General features: G+C 40.8%; 2 protein-coding genes across 5 annotated transcripts in view; both read left to right on the top strand.

Annotated features, from left to right (window-relative positions):
• Positions 1-156: 156 nt before the first annotated feature.
• On the top strand, positions 157-9,399 carry idh3b (isocitrate dehydrogenase (NAD(+)) 3 non-catalytic subunit beta). 2 transcript variants are annotated; one of them, XM_030420769.1, is made up of 11 exons: positions 157-286; positions 1,897-2,070; positions 2,353-2,473; positions 3,229-3,289; positions 3,393-3,525; positions 3,880-4,013; positions 4,132-4,234; positions 4,340-4,486; positions 5,116-5,210; positions 6,175-6,235; positions 8,882-9,399. In XM_030420769.1, exons 1-11 carry the CDS (start codon positions 233-235, stop codon positions 8,957-8,959), a joined length of 1,161 nt encoding a protein of 386 aa, XP_030276629.1. In that variant the 5' UTR covers positions 157-232; the 3' UTR covers positions 8,960-9,399. The 2 variants fall into 2 exon arrangements, with proteins under 2 accessions (XP_030276629.1, XP_030276628.1); XM_030420768.1 differs by lacking the exon at positions 8,882-9,399 and adding an exon at positions 7,126-8,396.
• Positions 9,400-10,401: 1,002 nt separating this feature from the next.
• ptpra (protein tyrosine phosphatase receptor type A) overlaps positions 10,402-20,814 on the top strand; it is a 28,112-nt gene continuing 17,699 nt past the window's right edge. The window contains exons 1-2 of one of the 3 annotated variants that reach the window (XM_030420568.1): positions 10,402-10,897; positions 11,288-11,338. The gene's annotated coding sequence lies outside the window, so the exon portion shown is untranslated. The remainder of the gene's footprint in view (positions 10,898-11,287; positions 11,339-20,814) is intronic. The other 2 variants (XM_030420567.1, XM_030420569.1) reach the window with 2 other exon arrangements.

Here is a 20,814-nt window from a genome sequence, read left to right as displayed (position 1 = left end):
CCTCCTGTTGGCTGCCTACCAGCTGTCTGCCGAAGTGCCCCCGAGCAAGACACTCCCCAGTGGAGCAGGATGTAGTTTTCACCATGGTTTTCACCCTGACGTGCCATGCAATAACCGCCCTGACAGCTTGGAGGCACTATAACAAAGCAGCTCCTCTTCTTCTTCTTCTTCTAAGCACAGACAGCAGCCCCCTCCCTGTCCGACACCACAGAAGAAGTAACTCCGTTGCTGCATGCCCGTGACGATGGCGGCCGCCTTGAGAGGAAGCTTGGTAACATTGGTCAAGGTGAGTGCACGGGTGATGTTTACAGGCGTATTTCACACACGGGAGAGGAGTCACCGTGATTGAAGTCGTCTTTTTGTTCACCTCAGGCGCCATGTCGCCATAAACTGTCAGAGAAGGAGTCAGACTCACCGGCTTGTGACATCTTGTTGCTAACCACGAGCCTCCGTCTTTAAGTTACACTTTGAATAAGCACCTTCAGATAAAAAACTGATGCCTTTTATGGCTCCAACTTGTCTTGTCAGCTGGTGAATGAGAAACAAAAAAAAATCTCGGTGTTCACTCGTCAATAGATAAAACAGGAGTGAGCTCAAGCAGGCTAACTCAGGCTAACTCCGTTAACCCTGAGAGTGGTAACCTCCCTGTCATTAACAAACCAGCATTCACTTCTTCACGCACAGGGAGACAGCGCATCACCTTCTGGGGCCAAACATGAGCTGACAGCACTGTAAAGAGCAGAGCAGATAAGCCTGTCTGTTTTGCCTGTTCCCTTCAGATAATAATGCATCTGGTTTGATACCTGCGTGTCAGTTCCAGCTTTCTCACCTGCCAGATTCTTAAATGACAGTGGAAGTCAAGAGCTGTGCAATTTGTTAATTTAGATTATCTCTTAATATTAAACTGTAAGTGTCATTTCTTGGTGAGGTGCCTTTTTGACAGATGACAGTTGAGGGGAATTGTTAGTTGTATTTACTTCCTGTAGCTTCCTTTTTGCCCACTGACTGATGATCATTCAGGGTCCTCATGAAACATGTTTTCATCTCTGCCCATCTTAATATTATCGCTGTTGTAACTAACAGTATGGATAATATCCTCAGTCAGTGCTTGTATGTAATTGTATGTTATCATGTTGTTATAAATTGTGATCTAGATCATTTTGTTAAAACTTTGCTACCTGCCATAAAGAACATTAACTCATATAATATTGCTCTTCGATTTGACGCTCACCTTAGCCTCACTAATCTCTCTCAAGATAAATATGAGGTGTTAAGAGGTAATTAAAGGAATGAAACTGAAGTAAAAACATCCTGTGACACTCAATTAGGGCTGCTACAACTGTATCCTTATCATTTAATTTGCCAACTTTTTTCACTTATTTCTTCTTTGTTTTTTCTATAACCTATACAGTTTCACAATGTAACATCTCCAAATGTCTTAACCTGTCTGACCAACAGTCTGGAACACCAAAATATTAAATTCACCAAATTTATAAAATGGAAAAAAGCGAAAATGACTCAAAGAATAGAGAGTTATCAAAATGGTTGCAGGTAAACACAGTTATGTTTAGTGTTGACTGAATTTTCAAAGGCCGTTGCCTATTTCTTGTGAAATCCTGCATGATAGATAGATAGATAGATAGATAGATAGATAGATAGATAGATAGATAGATGGGGCAATCGTTGGATTTGCTCATATTTCATTGGCATATTCAAACTGTGCAAACGCTGCTTTGTTTTAAGGGTCACAAGCCAGGAAGTTGTGAATCATCAGTATACCCAGAGATTATAAACAGAGAGCTAGTACATTGTGGTAAAAACACAAAACTCAAACTCATTCTCGTATTATGACCACCACGTTGTGCTTGTTGTGACTATCTTCCTTCCCATCTCCAGGGTCTGAGCAGCCCCCGGTGGCAGCAGCTGGCCTCTCGACAGCTGAGTGTGTCTGCTACTCTCTGTAGCCCAGAAGCCCCTCCAGCCCGCGCTGATGCTACCTTCAGAGTCACCATGGTGCCGGGGGATGGAGTGGGACCTGAGCTCATGACTGCTGTCAAGGAGGTGTTCAAGGTACATTAAAGAGTGGCATTTTAAGTTGTTCATTAAGTTATGAGTAAAAAAAACAAACATGTTATAACAATATCGGAATCTAAGATGGTAAATAGTCACATATTATGATAATGATGGCATATCAATATTATGCCCAGCCCTGTTAGATATCTAATTAGATTTCTATTATTATTATTATTATTATTATTATTATTATTATTATTATTATTATTATTGAACATGTATATACAGTATGTTGATGGCATATATCTAACGTTGACGTCTGTTTTATCTTTTCTCCAGGCAGGAGATGTCCCAGTAGAATTTGAGGAGTTCCACTTGAGTGAGGTACAAAATATGGCCAGTGAGGAGAAGCTGGATCAGGTGTTGACCTCTATGAAGACCAACAAAGTGGCCATGAAAGGTAACCTCAGTTATTATTTTGTCTCTGCATGTAAGCCCATTTTACACAGCGTCTTCAAGATGTCACTGCTGCACCTTTACTCCACTGCACCATCCTGCACTTTATATTAAGCACAAAGGCAGTACAGGGCATTATTGTTATTCTGTCTCTGAACAGGTAGTAACATTGCGGAATCAACATCTGTGAAAAAATAGTGAGCCAGCGAGGCAGCAGGGTGGAACAGTGTTTTGACAACTTATTATGTGTTCGACACACACATGGGTGATTTACAAAACCGCTAGCGGCAGATAGCAGTCACAGAAAATATCTGATGACAACAAGGTCCTCAAGATCTTAACCCTCTAAGGAGAGGACGAGGTCAACCGCTGTCTAACAGAGATGGTGAATGGTTGTTGTTGCCATGTTATGCCATTGTTTAGAAAGCGCTGCCTGATGCATTTGTAAAACAAAGCCAGCATCATTGTGTTACAAGTCACGCCATTTTGCTTGCAGAATGCTGGTACACTATCCAAAATCAAGCCCTGGGGTGGCAATATGCTGTCGTTCTTTTGTTCATTGTTTAAAACAAAGGGGGTTCAAAGAATGGGTTTAAGTTGCCACAGTATTGCGAGACGTCAGTGTAAAAAGGGCTTTCGTCCAGTTACAATTAATAAGAACAAATACATTGTTATTTGGATGGCAGCAAAAAAGTCAGAGATTTTAAATAGAATGTAATCGATCTAATACGTGTGTTGGTGATATGCTTGGTCATCCAGGAAAGATTCACACACCTATGGAGTTCAAAGGGGAGCTGGCTTCATATGAGATGAGACTGAGGTAAAACCAGAAAACAAGTTTTTTGTGTGTGTGTATTTAGTTTTTTGTGTTTGTTTTAATAACTCCTAAATAAATAAATAAAACCTTCCTATTCATTCCCCAGGCGTAAACTGGACCTCTTTGCTAATGTGGTTCATGTGAACAGCCTTCCGGGCTACAGCACTCGCCACAACAACCTGGACCTGGTCATCATCCGTGAACAGACCGAGGGGGAGTACAGCTCCCTGGAGCACGAGGTAAACAAAACTCCTCCTCCCTGCAATCACCAAAGGTGAACAGTGGCTTTAAAACCACATGAAAAGGGGATGGGCTTTTTTTCTTTGAAGAGGGAGGTTTTCCATGAACACCTAGACATTTGGCCAGCATTAAACTGTGTATGAAAACAAAGATGAATCACTCTGACAGAGGTTCTAGAATAGCACAATGTGTTTATGCATTTGTGTCTTTAATTAAGGTTTTCTTTTGAACTATTTCTCAGTCATAGGGAAGACTAAAAGGTTCACATGTTTTAATTCTCATACACCATGGATTAGACGTACTTAACTAAGAGCAACTGTATCAAATGAATGTCCCTTCTCCTTGCTCTGTAGAGTGTGACCGGTGTGATAGAGTGTTTGAAGATCATCACCAGAGAGAAGTCACGGCGCATCGCTAAGTTCGCCTTTGATTATGCCACCAAGAAAGGGCGAAACAAGGTCACCGCAGTCCACAAGGCCAACATCATGTAAGGAAATAGAAGAGCCCTCCTTGTTGAAATAATTGTCTTCTATTAATTCTTAAAATAGTGTTAATTTGGGTCTTAATTTGCATTGCACTTGTCTTCATCTTCTGTCTTATTACAGGAAATTAGCTGATGGCCTGTTTCTGCAGAGCTGTGCAGAGATTGCACAACTGTATCCCAAAATCCAATATGAGAACATAATCATTGATAACTGCTGCATGCAGGTATATACAGCTTCTCGGTTCAATCTGCTGAAATGAATAATAAATGACTCTGTGATTAGGATTTCATTTTATTTATCTATCTCTTGTGTATTGTCTTTGCTGTAGCTGGTCCAGAATCCGTACCAGTTTGACGTGCTGGTGATGCCCAACCTGTACGGTAACATTATCGATAACCTGGCAGCAGGGCTGGTAGGAGGAGCCGGAGTTGTTCCTGGGGAAAGCTACAGTGCAGAGTATGCTGTGTTTGAGACTGTGAGTTTCCACTGACCTTCTACCGTCTCTCTTGTTTTACATCTGTTTATACAGCCTGTCAGTCACTAGTTTTATTCCACTTTCTCTGCTAAGATATAGTTGTTTGTACATCAGATGAGGATGTATGGCCAAAATTGAGAAAAATATTCATATTATATTACAAATGTTTAAGTTTTTCAATTTTTTGTCAAATAAAAATGCTCTTTAAATTTGTAGGATCCCTAATTATTATCATCTGTCATAATCTGAACAGGGGGGGCAGAGCGACACTTTGTAGATATCTTAAAAATACACGCCCAAAACTTTGTGCACCCTTGATTTTAGTTCATAAAATGTCAAGAAGTTGTGAAAATTGAAAAAAAAAAACAACTTCAGATGTATTTTTTGTCCAAAAAAACAGTCCAGAACCAAATGATTTCAATTCGCTATCATACATAACAATGAAAAGCATTGAGTCCTTGCATTTAAGAAGCTGGAACCATCAAATGTTTGATATTTGTTTTAAAAATAACTGAAAAAATAAAGTGATTATCGAAACATTTGGTGATTAAAAGCAGATTGAGAAGTGGTATCAGTTCTACTAATGATTACTCAGCCCTTCTTGATCTCCTGTCTGTCTTCTCTTTCAGGGTGCCCGCCACCCCTTTGCACAAGCTGTAGGAAGGAACATCGCTAACCCCACAGCCATGCTGCTTAGTGCCTCTAACATGCTCAGGCACCTCAAGTGAGTCAACCTGTTAGGTCTTGTACTAAGAAGAACACTGCGTTTCACACTGTACCTCACAATCCTTTGTAACCAGGGGTGGGTAGAGTAGCCTAAAAACTGTACTCAAGTGAAAGTACTGATACATTCCAAGAACAAGTTCTTAAGTAAAAGTAGTAATCTAAATAACTACTTGAGTTGGAGTATAAATGTACTTGCTGAAATAATAAGGTAGATTAATTCAAGAAATTCAGAAAAAGGAAAAAAAAGCTATATGCTATATAGATAAGATATTAACAAATCAGAGAAAATTGTGTTCATGTGCATGAATAACAGACCTTTTATATTATGTCAAAAAAGTAAAAGAAAAGAGAACCTTATTATCTATAGCCTTTCATGCAAGGGGCCATCCTTTACTGCTCCGAGAAGTAGCGGTTGATTTCTTCACTTAACACCTCATCAGAACGTCACAGACCTGTTCCGCACTGGCAGCTTCCCCATTCACACAAATGTTGTCTCACCTCCGATGCATGTTTGCTATTACCTTCGCTGGCGTCCCCCCCAATTTAGCCTCTGTAACTTTGACACAGACGATGAGGCAGGATATTGGTGCAAGATTCCCGTCTTGAAAGGGCTGTGTGAATGGGGCCAATATAATAGACTACCTGGTGGTAGAATAGCAGAGCACCAGCAGACCTGGGACTAGCTGACCACGTGCTTCTTAAGAGAATGTGTATGAATGCATTAAAATTATAAATGAAAGTCGTATGATGAATATATCCCAATGTAATACAGTAAAAGTAATGATTGTCCTCAAATAATCTACTCAAGTAACACTTAAAGTATGCTTTTATGCTAAAACTACTCCGAAAACTACAATTTACTCAAAAAATGCTCAAAAATCAACCTGTTTGTGATGTGTGATGTTGTCATATCTACAACACTGTTCTGTTCACCTCTTCACTGTTGCTTTATTGTGTTGCAGCCTTGAATATCACTCCAACATGGTGTCAGATGCTGTCAAGAGGGTCATCAAGCAGGGCAAGGTGAGTGTGTGTGTGTGTGTGTGTGTGTGTGTGTTACCTGTAAATTTGGCCTACTGTGTGCCTACAGGTGCATTCAGGCTGTGAATGTGAAGACACTGCCATAACTTAACCACTAACAGCATTAACACAAAGTTGTTGAATGTTTTCTGTTGGTGCAACAGAGCCGGCTCAATTATGTGTGGTTCTGCTTCAGAGATGTGAAGCCAACAGGACTTGTCAACTCGTAGTGTCAAAATGCTGTGGGCATTTAAGTCTGATACTAACGATGCAGCACATTAACTGTAATGATGGCAGTTCTTGACCCACACATACCTTCATCTAACAGCCTGAAAACTGCACCTCAGTATGTTAGGGACTACTTTTTATAAGATTGTTTATGTGCTCATGCATCGTACTTTAGCTCTACTTTGGCATGTCTCTTCCTCCTTCTTTTCTGTATAATGGCGCAAGGTATGTGCATTTGTTTCCAGGACAACCAGTCTTTTTATCTTTTTAAATTAGCTCAGACTAACTGCCTTTTGCACCTGCTCCACCTTGATGCTAACATACACTGACACAAACACCAGCATGCGGTCAGCCGGCCTTAGTCCCTCAGATAAAATGCACGGTCAGTTCAGCTCTAAAAAAAGAAGCATTTCAGCAACAGCTTCAGGACAGATTTTTTTTTCCCTCTATAAGAGGTGGCAGAAGCTTTTTGAGTTTGAGGCAACTGTGTGAATGTGAGGAATTTAATTTTTAAGGAATGTCTGTCAGTTGAAAGCAGAATTCTCCTGCACGTTGTCTCAAGTGCCCTTCCTCTCCCTCTCCCCTTTGCTTTAATTCCCTCCTCCTTGTACCCCTTTACCCTGTGTGTTTGTGTGTGTTTTTGTGTACCTGTGTGAATGTCCCAGGTACGGACACGAGACCTTGGCGGTTATTCTACCACCAGCGACTTTGTGCGTGCTGTTGTGGAAAACCTGCGCCACCGACCCGCTAATTAAGATGTTTCGTCACACTCCTCACTGACTTTCCTTTAAATCTGGACATTGTTCTTAACATGAACTGGACGCATGTTAAGACTCACCTCCCCTCTCACTGCATAATGAACGTTGTGCCATCAGTTGCATCCTAATGTATACGGTTAATACCAAAGGTCCTGTTGTACATCACCAAAAAAGGATTCCCATCATTCATCTGTATCATCTTTACATCCATCTTCATAGTTACTGTCCATCGGACTATCTCTTTTACCGTCTCATGTCATTGTGCATGTCTATTGTCTAAGTGTTTCAGCCTTGTCCACCTCCAGGCTACCTCTCTACTATCGAAAATTGATAGTCTGTCTGCACAGAAACAACCAGACCACATTCATCAACAGTTTATATCAGCTGCTCGCCACCAACCTACATCACTTTATTTCTCATTTTCTGACATTCTCATCACTCATAATGAAACATCTTGAAGCCGACTGTTACTGTAACTCAGTATACAGTATGAACATTTCTGAACTACATATTTTTTTAATGTATTTAATAAAACTGCCAGTTCAGTGCTGGAAAAAGCACCTAAAATTGTGGCTCTGAGTTACTGCAACATTTATGTTTCTCACTGTGATATTAATAACTCCGTTAATATTTAAACGATTCTGCCAAAACAAAAAAAGAAAACCAAAAATGATTACTTTCAGGAATAGCTCCACTGACCAACTTTCAAAACATTGTTTTAAAGTAATTCTACCGTTTTGTAGCTGCAGAAATTCTCTTGCGTGACCATAAAGCTAGTGAATATTCTTTGAGCGCAGCAGTTCACAGCATTGACACTCAGACTAATTATGATATGGTAAACTATAGATTATCTGTGTAAAGTTTTGGGTTTAATAACAACAAATGAATTTTGTGAAATGGTCATTTTTGTATTGAATTTCAAAAGACTTATATAAAAAAAAGCATTGTGTAATATTGTTGCTGTTCATGACATTGATGCTGTAAGAATGTGAAACGCTGACTGCTCCGTCTCACCACTTCATCTTTGCTCTGTGTATCACTGTGTCATAGTCTTTACAGTTGGTAGCTCTTAACCACAAGTAATAAGATATGAAGTATTATATTGGTTATAGCTGAACTTAATGTTGCAGATTTTCCAAATTTTGTGTACCACCACAGTATAAACAACAGTAAATGGTGTCATGTCCTTTTTTGAACTCAGATCCTTCTCGGAGAGTTCATACTTGAATACTGAAGCTTGATGTAGTATCGCATGAATAACATCAGTCTTCTTTTCATAATCACTTTTAGGTTTTGAACGATGATAACATGGTTGAACTCTAATTGATGCATGTTGTACAATGGCAATGTATCCTCATTAATATTCAAAACTGCTTCAGGACATTAATTCTGTCTCTGGTTTAAAGGTTTAGTTCATTGATATTTTTTGACTCTCGACCTCAAGTAATGCTAAAAATAAAAATATTAGAAAATAAGACGAGAGCAGAGCAGAGGAAATTAAACTGCTGCTTTCTAGAAGTACACATCTCTCTGATCACATGGTTTTGTATTCCGTTACTGCAGTTTTCAAAGGCTCTGTGACATGCAGACCGTCATACTGTATGCGGACATGTGTTGTTGCAGCTGTGCATATAGTAACAAGCTGTCCTTATGTTTGCAACAGGTGCGCACTGGAGACCTGGGGGGCTACGCCACAAGCGACGAGTTCACCCAGGCTGTCATTGCTAACCTGGCAGTCTAAGGATTGTATTTGCAAATCTGTCAGCTGCTGAGACGCACATATGCTTTTTTAATTTACCTCTTGTTGTGCTGACTGATTGTACACAGACAGTACGTCAACAGCTCGCACACATTTTTCCGGCTATAACAGCCAAATGCAGATGTTACAAACAGCTATGGTAAACACAAACTCTGTGTTGCATTTGAGTTTAATACATCATCAGTGGTAGAATGTGAACATGCAGTCTTATAATCAGCGCACAAAATATGTTTCCATGTGTACACGCTGGTACACTCCAGCCATTTACATCCCGAGATTCCTTCATTTCTACTTAATAGTTTTATGTCTGGATATTAACCAGCAGTCAAAACATGATGTATGTATACGTTATTATTTATTAACTCCAAGTTTTAGCTCTATTGCTTCTTCATTTATGATGAGAGATGAATAAAAAATGAGATGAAATCTTGTGTGCAGAATCCTTGCGTGACTCCTAATAGAAGACTGATGTAGTATTTAGTGTTATCAAAAGTTCATTGTGGCTGCCGGTGGCTCTGCCAGCACGCTTCACCTGACGGCGTGAGGAACTCAAATCCAGGCCAAAGCCTCCGTGTCCAAAAATATGCAACTCAGGTGGACTGGAGGATCTATAAAAGATGAAAAGCGAGAGTGCCTGGCTGTGTCAGACTCTCAGTGCATGCCGATGTATCATCCAGAATCATAAAGCAGAGGTGAGGAAGGAAGAAAGTGGACACAACTGTGATGTTACTGGTCTTTTACTTTAGAAAATAGTGCTTATAATCTCAAGCAGCAACTAATCATTACTGGTATTATAATTTAAGCCATTAATATTTGGCTTGTAACATGTCAGAAAAATGTGTTGTCACAATTTTTTCAAACACAATTCAAATATGTTGTCCACCCAACAGCCCAACAAAAGACGAAGAAAACGGAATATTTGAAAAAAACACCTGAGAAACTGCAATCGGTCAATTTTTGGCATGTTTGCTTAAAATGACTTAATTCAGTTACATTAACTAATTATCAAAATTTCTACCAATTAATTTTTAAGTTAATTCAATTTATTATCAATTTGTTATTTACACTTTTAGAGCTCTAAATTGGCTCTGATAGCTTTTTACTTAAGTCAGTCATTAGCATTACATTAATCGCCAATAGATGGAGCTATTTATACTGACTTGGAACCCAAAGTGAAGGTCTGGCTATAAAATATATATATATATATGTATATATATATATATATATATATATATATATATATATATATATATATATATATATATATATATATATATATATATATATATATATATATATAAAATGTTATGTATTTATGAATGGGGAAGTGTCACTGTGGTGGCCCTGATTCATTCCGCTGCAGTGCCTCAGTCTGGCCCGTGCAGGCTCCGGCTCGGCCGGCAGGTGTCGCTGCGGGCTGCGGGGACGCAGAGTGGAGAAGAGACGGGGCATGGCCTGGGAATTTGCTGCTCGCTTCCCATTCTTCCTATGCAGACAGACACACAACATGGCGGACTAGAATAGTCGGCCGACGCGCCCGGATACAGCGGACAGACCGTGGGATTTAACATCCAGAGAGGCCGAGAAAGTACACTCCGAAGGGGACGAGACGTCAGGGTGAATGCGGGTTTTTTCTGGGAGTGCCGTCCTCGCCTGGATTTAGCAGATAAACTGACCGCGAAGTGTTGTTGGCTGTGTCCCGGATCGTGCTTCCCTCCTCCTGCTATCACCCAGGTCCCCCCACCCCGCTCACACTCTCGGTTCCTGGGGTGTGGAGACAGGGGCCGGGGTTGAAAAACGTGGAAGAGAAGGAGTGGATACATTCCTGCTCGGCTTTTCTCCCCCCCCCCCCCCCCCCCCCTCCACCACCACCACCCCGCTCCCTTCCTCGGGTTTCCTCTGGGCGCTACAAGAGTTGAGGTGAGTTTTCTTGTTTTTGTCGCGCACAGCCCCGAATCACACTTGTTCCGACGTCGCTGTAGCAGCATGTTTCCTCTCGCTGTAACGTTGTGTCACCCACAAACAAGCACTTTGTCCCCCCCTTCCCCACCCTCACTTCCACCCACACGGGCTTTCATTACATGATACCTGTGACATAGAGGAGTCAGCCCGGGGCTGAGCTGGGGAGTGGGGCTCGTGTTTGATATTTGAAAGCCTCTTTGTGAACGCTTGAACATTTGAGAAGTAGCTCGGAGGCAGGGAGGGATTTTTTGAAAATTTTTTGGACGAAGGGGGCTCCCGAGAAAAGGGGGTCTTGGAGATGAGTGCGACAAACACTTGAGAAGTGACTCGGGTTTTTTTTTTTTTAAGGTGCCAGCACGGATGCTGTTGCGCTGGCAGTGGAACAAAGAGGAGATCCAGGTCTGTCCTGCCTCACTGGAAAGTCCACTTTATTGATCAACGCTTTGTTATTACACGTCCAGAGAGGAGGGTGGGGAGCTGCCTGGGTGGGTGGAGGAGCAGGGAGGGGAGGGGGGGCTTCATGCGACCCACAACAGGAATTAGGTCGCCCCCTAACATTAACTTGTAAGGTCTGTGAAATCACAGCAGCGCCTGCTTTGTGTTTCTTCTTCTTCTTCTTCTTTTTCTTCTTCTACGCTCTGACACTGGAGTGAGCATTCCCCTCCACAACCTCTCCCAAAGTTTTTTTTTTCTCCCCCTCTTTCTGTAATGATTAATAATCTCCCTTCTTTCTGAGTGTTGGGTGTAACCGAGCATACCAATTCAATCTTGTGGCTGCTAAAGTTTTTTATCTTGTTTTATTTTCGACTCTATAAAGCTATGATTTCTCAGCTCATTAGAAACACTGATTATTCCTTGAATGGCTTGTTTATCATGAGAAATGGGGTCGATCGGAGAGCGAACAGGCGTATGCATCAACATCGACTGCGGGAATAGTTTGAATGTTTGTAAGTCGGAGCAGAGACGGGCATCATTCGGTGCTGAGGGGGTCTTGGCAGGTTTCTGAAAAAGTACTCGCTGCGTCTGGTGTCTGAGCTGCAGCACTTATCCAACCGTACCCCTCCACAAAAACACTTTCAACTTCATCGACGTTGTTACTTTCAGACTGTCCAAGTGCAAAAGACAGGCTGCACCTCCTGCAGACTTGTGTGACTCCTCTCAGGCCTACCTTGACCTCTGCGTGTCAGGTCCGGACACGTCCGCCTGGCTGTCAAAACCATCTCTGGTCGTCAAGCAGGCCCCATCTCAGGATAGTCAGACTGCCTAAGGAAAATAGAAAAGCAGATCTGTTATTCACTTCCTCGCTCTGCTGTCCATATCTTCTCCAACCTATTTTAAGAAAAAAAAGGAGTTATTTCCATCCTGGGATACTGCAGAGGAGCTTGAGTGATCCTCACACCACCACACGTTTCATGATTGGCCCAGTTTCTAAAAATAACAATAAAGTATAGCTTGAACTCGGCCTGTTGGAACCTTGCGCGTGAAGTTTCGATGGGAGAATCGTTGAAATTACCTCTGCGCCGTGAGATTTCACAATTTCAGGGTGCTGACACAGTATTATGAGCTGACACTTTGGGTGAGGCAGGAGGTATATTTTTGTTTCCACCTATGGGTCCACGTATTTGACTGGGGAAGAGCACTGTAATTCTGCCTCTGACAGAATAAATACAACTACATTTAGAGGAGCCTGATTTCAGCCACATGTGATGTGCCATTCAGCCTCAATTACACTGATTTCGCAATGCAGGAAATGAACCTGTTTGGTGACTAACAAGTTCATGAATCAAACATCTTGCCCGGCTGTAGCTGTTGCAGCCAGAGCCCATCCGGCCTTGTTCTGTCCCTCTGTAGATGTGGGGTAGTAATTACGTAATCCCTTGAAATGATTGAGTAAATCTTTTGTTTTACATCCTCCTGATGTGGGATGATTGATGTTTCTGGTTCACCACGACTGTGATGGAGATGGATAGCAGTTCATTTCTTTTCATTGGAGTTCAAAGATTAGGCGGGGTTTCTGGGTTTAAGAAGCGTTTCAGATGTGTGAGAACTTTCCTGTGATCTTGTAAGCCCACGTGCGATCCTGGTCAGTCAGAATCGGGTTGCTGCTTCCTTATTTTAGCAGGGTGCTGGTTTGCCATGAGGTGAGATAATGGCACCGAATGTTGGAGCTGGAGGCTGAGTTTGGCTCAAAGCGGCACATTAACACTCTTGCATGTGAAGGATTACACTTGGTTGCGTCTTTATACCTTAACAAGAGACACATAAATTCTTTGATTGTTATACAGTATGTCTTGGCGGTGGAGATAATTCTTTGTATGTGTCCATATTTCTTATTTTGTTAGGGAAAAGCACAAGTAAAGTGACGCATTCAAACGCTTTTTAGTCAGTTTTTCCTCCTGGATAAAAACTTTGATGTGCTGTTTTAAACAATGCCTTCGTAGTGGAGGTCAAATTCAGGTCTGATTCAGAATCAGTTGCGAGCTGTAGTTATAAATATTTATATTTGCCCTTGGCACCGGCCTTCAAGCCTGCAAGACCTCTCTTGCCCTGTTGTGAAAAAATGTCCAGAGAACATGTTGGCAGTCTTTGAATGCACCACATAAAGTTTGATGTGGAAAGGAAAAAGGAGAAGCGCTGTCTGTGAAGGGAAGTCTCAGATGATTGTCTCTTCACTTCAGACGGGTTTCTTATCTGTCGGAGGAAGAGGAGGGGACGAGTGCTCTAGGATGGTCACTAAAGATATGAGAACCTTCACTTTGGGTTCCATTATTACAGAACCTGCGACCAAAGCAAAGAAATAAAGCATGGCAGGGGAACTGGGCATGTTTTACTGATATCAGGTGGAGCTTAATTTGAAATGTCATGATATTACCAATGGTGGGGAAAAAAGTATCTACAGATTTGAGTTATTTCAGAAGTATTTGTACTTGATGTAACTTTCTACCTTAGCTTTACTTAACTTCAGAGGTAAGTGTATAACCGTTTACTTCACAACATTATTAATCATGTATCAGATTGTGGTTACTACACAAATTACAAATATTGCTTCTTGCGCATTACAAATTAAGTTTGGAGATTTATATATTTATTTATTTACTAGATAAAATGTGTTACATAAAGCTGTTACATCTTCTGACCAACTCCAACCAACCTCCACCAACTACAACAGCAAAATTTCAAATTCATAAATTAATAATAATCATTCAGAAATGTATAGTGGGAAACACTCAGAGACATTTTTCAATGTTGAAGTGTTTACTTTTTATTTTTACTTTTTTTTCCTTAAAATAAACTTGGCTCATAGAAACCTCAATACTTTTATTGAAGTATTGTAGCAATAATGTAGTATTGCTATATTACTTACACACACAGTATGTAATTTCTGTGGATGGGGGCCCTCTTAAAAACATGGAAAACAAATGATCTATTGTGACGACATTGTGAAGTAGCGTGGGATCATTGGAGTTGCTGTCTTCATTGTTAAACAACCACCTTTGTCAAAGAAAATCTCAGACTCAGACAAAATTGACAGGAAAGGCCATGATATGAAAGTGAATACTTACATTTCCTCATCTTCAGTATGAAACCTCTACCTGTTAGTGTTCCTGCAAATATACTTTTTCAAGTTCAAGTCAAATTTCAGAACATAGTTTTTTGTGAAATCATAATAAAGCATTTGTTAAACCAAAACTGGCAAACTTAAATGTGGTCTTAACACCAGCAGCTCTGCAAGCATAAAATACTCAAAATTATGTTTTACATCAGGAAACTGATCAAAGTAGACAAGACTGGGAATCTGACCCCTTTCAGGGCTTTTCCAATACTCCATTTTGGACATTACCCAAAGGTACTGAGGTTTGATGGCTAGATGTAAAAAAAACATCATTGGTGTTATGTTTCAAATGGCAGGGGCGATGGTGAATCTGGTTTCGTTGTGGCCCTTGGGCTGGCCGTTTGGCCCCACACCACACTCCAAGGTCACAGTGGCTTCTGTGGGGAGGCCATGCTTTGCGCCTCCACATCCTCTCTGTGTCCAATGTGGGAAAGCTGGAGAGGCCCCTGGCATGCTCTGTGAGAAACCCCACAATGAAGCAGACACAGCGCAGAGCTTCGCTGACCACTCTCACTCATTGAAACAAGTTGAGTTTTCTTGATCCTTCCAGCATGGTTGAACCAAATCATCATTACGGGCTTAATAACAGACGCAGCGGTCACTGTTGCCTGTATGATTAGCCAGAATAGTAATCCCATGCTTCTCTTCGTCTTTTCATCAACTCACTAGCTCATGAATGAAGGCAACAGGAACACAAACCACACCAGCAGGGAGTAGTATCCCTCAGAAAGGGAAGTCCAGAGGATTGTGGCTGTTGTATGTGGCACTGGGGACATATAATCTGTGGTCTGTTTCGGAGCGAGAGTCCTAGCTGCCCTGGGTTAGGCCTACTTCAGTCTCCTGTGAACAGAAGCATTCACAGTATTCCTGTTGCTCCGGACCCCCCCCCCCCCCCCCCCCCCCCCCAAGACATAGAAACAGTTTTAATATGCCATGAATGGAGACAGACAGACAAGCATTATCTCGCGCTGCAGCGACTGGAGAAGCAGGATGCCTCGTAGAAAGCCAGAGGGAAATATTTCTCTGCATGAATGGTGAAGTCCCCTTGACCACCACGGCTGGTGTCATGTCAGCCAGGCCTGTAGGGTTTGTGTCTGTTTGGTTTTCAGCTCGCTCACTTGCCCCGGGCTACCCTCTGTGAATTATTAATACAATTTGTTGATTTTAAGAATATTACTTAACATAAGGGCAGTATGAGTTATATGGGCCTCATTAGCGTTTGGGATTCTGTAAAATATGGATCTAACAGCACATGTAACACAGAGGAAAAGTATACTTTCTCCCACCTTTTGTAAAATCCATCATCATCTTGTGCCATTCATTAATTCATGTCCACGCAGTCGGAAAAGATACTTATTAATTCACCTAAGGTCACACATGAACACAAAAGCATCAGTGAAATCCACAGACTTGAGTGGGAACCCTCCATATTAAATGACTACCTTGCATTGATCTTACGTCTTTGGCCTTTGGTTGTCATGGAGATGTAATTGGACTTCCTTTATATCCTACCTATAAGTGTTCCTTTCACTGTGTGAATGAAATGGCATGGGAACAGCCCAGCCCTTTCACAACTGTGTGATTGCACTCCTATGAGGTCTGCAGTTGGCCACAGGCACAGAAGCAACTGTCTTCTTTAGTTGGTCATGCTCACCACGCGCATGCACATTCAGCATCGAGCTCTGCACAATGGAAGGATTTTGTGGTTTAGTATGTTCTGTGACTATATATCTATCTATCTATCTATCTATCTATCTATCTATCTATCTATCTATCTATGGGGTAATCATTTTCAGTTATGACGTTTTTATGTATGTATGTCGAATTAAATGTATCCTATTCCTTTTTTTGATTTTTATTTGTAACTTGTCATAATCTTTGTGTTACTAAGAAACATTCAACTGAATTTCTCCATTCTTCACACCTGACACAACAAAGAATGGATTGTTGTATCTGAATTACCCACATATTTTTTTTTTGTCTTTGTATCTTTTAGTCAGTTGTCCACATTTTCACTCAGTTTAATCCTTAGTAATTTCCCAGGAGTTAAACTAGAAACGTAGCATGAGGGATTAGTATTGCTGCTATTAGGGCTGCGCCATATCATGAAAAGAAAATCATACTGTGATTATTCTAACAGATATAATGATCGTGATATGATTCTAGATTAGTGAGAATGATTTCATTTTTGCTTCACAATTTTCATTTCCAGTGGAGGAACGATTAGAATCATGACGACGTCGTCATTTTTTGGAGCCCTCATTTAATAAACATGCTTTCTTAGATTTAGCCAAAAACGTTTGTAGGCCAGGGCATCTCTGCGGCACTGTTTTTTCATGCATCTTACCTTCTTTAAAAAATTGCAGCTTCTTGTGACTTGTATATCCCGCTTTCCTGTATTACAATTTCAGTGATATTTCAACTGATTGTGCGTCCCTAATCATAGCACATGATTGGGACAAAATATCCATACAACAACATATTGTGATAGTTCCTCTTGAGTTGCGAAAATCGAAACACTGGCTCCAAATGTTTTTTTCTTTCTTTTCTTTTTTTATTCAAACATTTTGCCCTATGGAATGATGGCACAACAGTTGCAGTCAGTGTGTGAGATAAAGAGGTACTAAGCTAAGACCACGCACTGTGCACTCCACGATGCCGCCAACAAATTTCAGTTAGACAGATATCTTTATGTATTATAAGATGTCTGTCTTGCAATTTATCGATCATCGCACATTCTCTGTATTGTGATACTATCATGAGGATCGAATCATGAATCGTATGATATCGTATCGTGACTGAGTGAGTGAGTGTGATTCTCACCTCTAATTATTATCGGTGTCAGTACCAACATTTTGGCACAGATGCCTGAACAATACCGACCAATGCAGCTTTATTATTTAATAATAAATCAAATAATCTACTGAATGCATCAGTACGCTGTTATATAAAGAGCTATGTCTGGATAAAATACCGTCTAAAGTTAGAAATGTTCCCAATGTAGAAAAACCTCATCCAAGAACAAGTAAACAAGCCTAAGAATCTGCCCGGGCATTCAAAGCCAAATTTCGATGAGGGTTTGAGTCCTGTTGTTTTCCTAGCATCAGTCAAGCGGTGCAGCACGTCCTGATACTGTAGGCTTAAAATAATACTAAGGGGATATGGGGAGTGAGAAACAAATGAACCATAGTCATTTTTGATTAGGAAAAAGGAAGCAAATGTCCTGTCACATTTTTGTTTGTTTTTCTTTTTCCCTGCAGTCAGGCTATTGATTTTTGGTGCTTGTTGCTTGTCACAGTCTTAAGAAAGCTGTGGCAGGTTTGTGCTTGGCCGTAGTGCAGCTCATCCCAGTGGTGGTCGCTTTAAAGGTCTTGCTCCCTGTGCTCTCGGCTTTGTCTGAAAAATATTCACATGGTTGCACAAAACAAGCCCAAAGTCAGACGAGCGTGAGCTGCATGACTACCTTTTCAGTACAATCATTCACTCATAGACGGGCATGTACATGTTTCCTCTGCAGGGAATAGCATGATGAAAAAAGATATTTACGCTCCGCCTTATTTTATTTTGGAGTAGGTGGATTCGGAAAGAAGAGAGGAGGGGGGCTTTGTCAATTAAATCTGTTAATGAAACATGACATCAAATGAGAGCAACTAAGATAGTGAGACCTTTGTTCTTTTAAGAAGCATATTGGTCTGTCAGTAACAGTGTCTGGTCATGTGTGATTAACTTCCTATGTAATAATATAATCCCAGTTGGGTATGTTTCCGGTTTTGCCGTTCTGCTTGGCTGGTTTGATTTTTATGTGAACTGACTGAATCGGCATTTGTCAGGTGTGGATGGAGAGCACTGACATAAATAAAGATGGACAACATGTCTCCACTTCCTCCCGCATTACAAAAACCAAGCCAAATTGCTGATGACTACATATTTAACATTATGGATATCATTATATTGTGATATAGCATTTGTCTCTTCCTAGTTTTAAAGTCTGCTTTATCATAAAGTGATGTAACTGTCTGAACTGGCCAGACTGTTCTTCTGGTTTTAATACTGGCTTTTATCCACTTAGTCATCATATCCACATTGCTGTTGATTAATTATAACTAGAGTTATGAAGTGCTTTAAAGTGCGAACAACAATATTTTCAATAATATCTGTTTCCATTTCAAAGCCCTCTAGTGTTTAAGTGGACAGAAGTCCTTCACTTTTTAGCACAGCTTTTATTGGGAAACATTTGCAGGAACATTTTTTGGAAAAGTCATTGACATGCAAGGTCATCTATTTTTTCAAGTAACACAAGGCTAAAGTTATATTTTATTCATTATTTTGATGTTAAACCTTTTGGAGGGAAAAAGTTGAGCTGAATCGTTGTTATGACAAGTGAAAACGCGTCAGAGTTGTCCTGATGGATTGTGTTTTCGGCTACACTCTCATTTATCGGCTCTTACTATGTTCCACTCTGAAGCGGTTGAGTCGTGTCCCATTACTGGTGGTAAAATTCACTATTACCAGTTCCGTCCAATATTTGGCTCAATTGAAAGTAACTCAACTGTAAGTTTCTTTTCTTTCTCCTGCATCCATCGTTTGAGTTGCCGTCCCATCCCCCCAGAGCGTCTTTTTAAAGAGGGCACTGACAGCACAGAACCTAAAAACGGCACAAATAAAAGCACTTGCCCAAGTACCTCTTAAATTAATGATGTCCACTACCAACGCACAAGTCTGAATTGCATGCATTTACACACACCCACACGCGCACACACACTGAAAGACTGCTGCTTCTCAGGAGGACGAAACACATTAAGATGCATCTCTAGGGAGCTTGTTCTCTTGGGTCTCCAGTCTCTGGATAAAAAAAAAAAAAAAAACCTCTCAGGCTCCTTCAGCATCTCGGAAGTGAAGGTTAGCAACGGGACCAGCTTATATCACTTACACCAACACAGTGACACGTCATGCAGCCTCTCTGGTTGGCACGCAGAAAACAATGAGTCATGCTTCATTAAGAGAAGGTTACACACTAAAAAAAAATCTTGTTGATGCGAAACATACCCATTAGTATATCACGTCCCATTTACTACACATTGTGACAGATGCTGTATAAGGCTAATTCACACAAAATGGTACTAATCACTGAGCTTGTCCATTATGGCTGAGTCACTCCTTTTAATGAGGACAGAAGGGGAGGACAGTAGACGTAAGGGGTTGGGGTTGTAATGTGGTTTGTGGGTTAGCAAGGGATTTGTTTTATGTCTTTATTTGACCAGACAACCTGTAGGCTCAGGAAGACAAAGTGCAGTTGTTATAGTACGCAATGCTTTGTTTGCCCATATGTGTCACTCACCGGCAGGATATTATCATGTGGAATTAACATACTATTTGGTCAGGATCACGTTGCACCTGCATGTTAAGTGGCAAGTGTGCTTAAGTCTGTATTTTTCTGTCTCTAGAATGGTTTAGACATGGACAGCAGTCATTATTTGAGCTACTGATTTGAGGAGTGACACAAAATGATTAGGCAACAATTATAAGACAAAATGCCAACATTCTTCTTTCCCAGCTATTAAAAAGTGAATATTTGCTTATACATTTGTAAACTGAATACATCTTGGTCAGAAAAAAATATACATTTGGAGACTTTCCCCCCCGGGTAACTGGAGTATTTGTAACTATTTTACAGATATTTTATGGACTTTATTTTAACTATTGAAAAAAAGGTCGGCAGATGAATTCCTGATGAAATGTATTCATTAGCTGCGACCTAGACAATTCAGACAGCTGAAAGACAAAGAGAAGGCCCATCTGAAAGCATTTCTGTGAAAAGAATAGTCACAGCCTGGCCGTATTTCCACTTAAAAGTCAAGCCAAGAGAAACGTTTTTGTGTTGGTGTTGGTTTTTCCCAAAAGGGCATCCATAGCAAAAATATTTAGAAAGACATTTCTGTTGAATTCTTCTATCGACTGTTTTGCTGAAGGCATGAATTGTTTTTTGGGAAGCAGACATTTGCTGGCTAAATGGATGCACGGCTGGGTGACCGAGTGAGAGAGAGAGAGAGAGAGGGAGAGAGGGACAGCAACAATTGGATTTGTAGGTTAATAGCATCGTCATTGACAACATAACTTGCTCATCATGCCCCATTTAAGGCTGCAGTTGGAGCCAAACAGCTCTGTGCTAAAACCAGAATGTAAGTACCGCAATGAATGAGCTCAATTCAAAACACCAGAAGATTGGCAACTGGCACTATTAGGGCTTTTAGTGCCCAATTTA

This window comes from Sparus aurata, chromosome 6 (assembly GCF_900880675.1).
Source record: "Sparus aurata chromosome 6, fSpaAur1.1, whole genome shotgun sequence".
Taxonomy (NCBI): Eukaryota; Metazoa; Chordata; class Actinopteri; order Spariformes; family Sparidae; genus Sparus; species Sparus aurata.
This window is presented reverse-complemented; position numbering and strand designations above follow the sequence as displayed.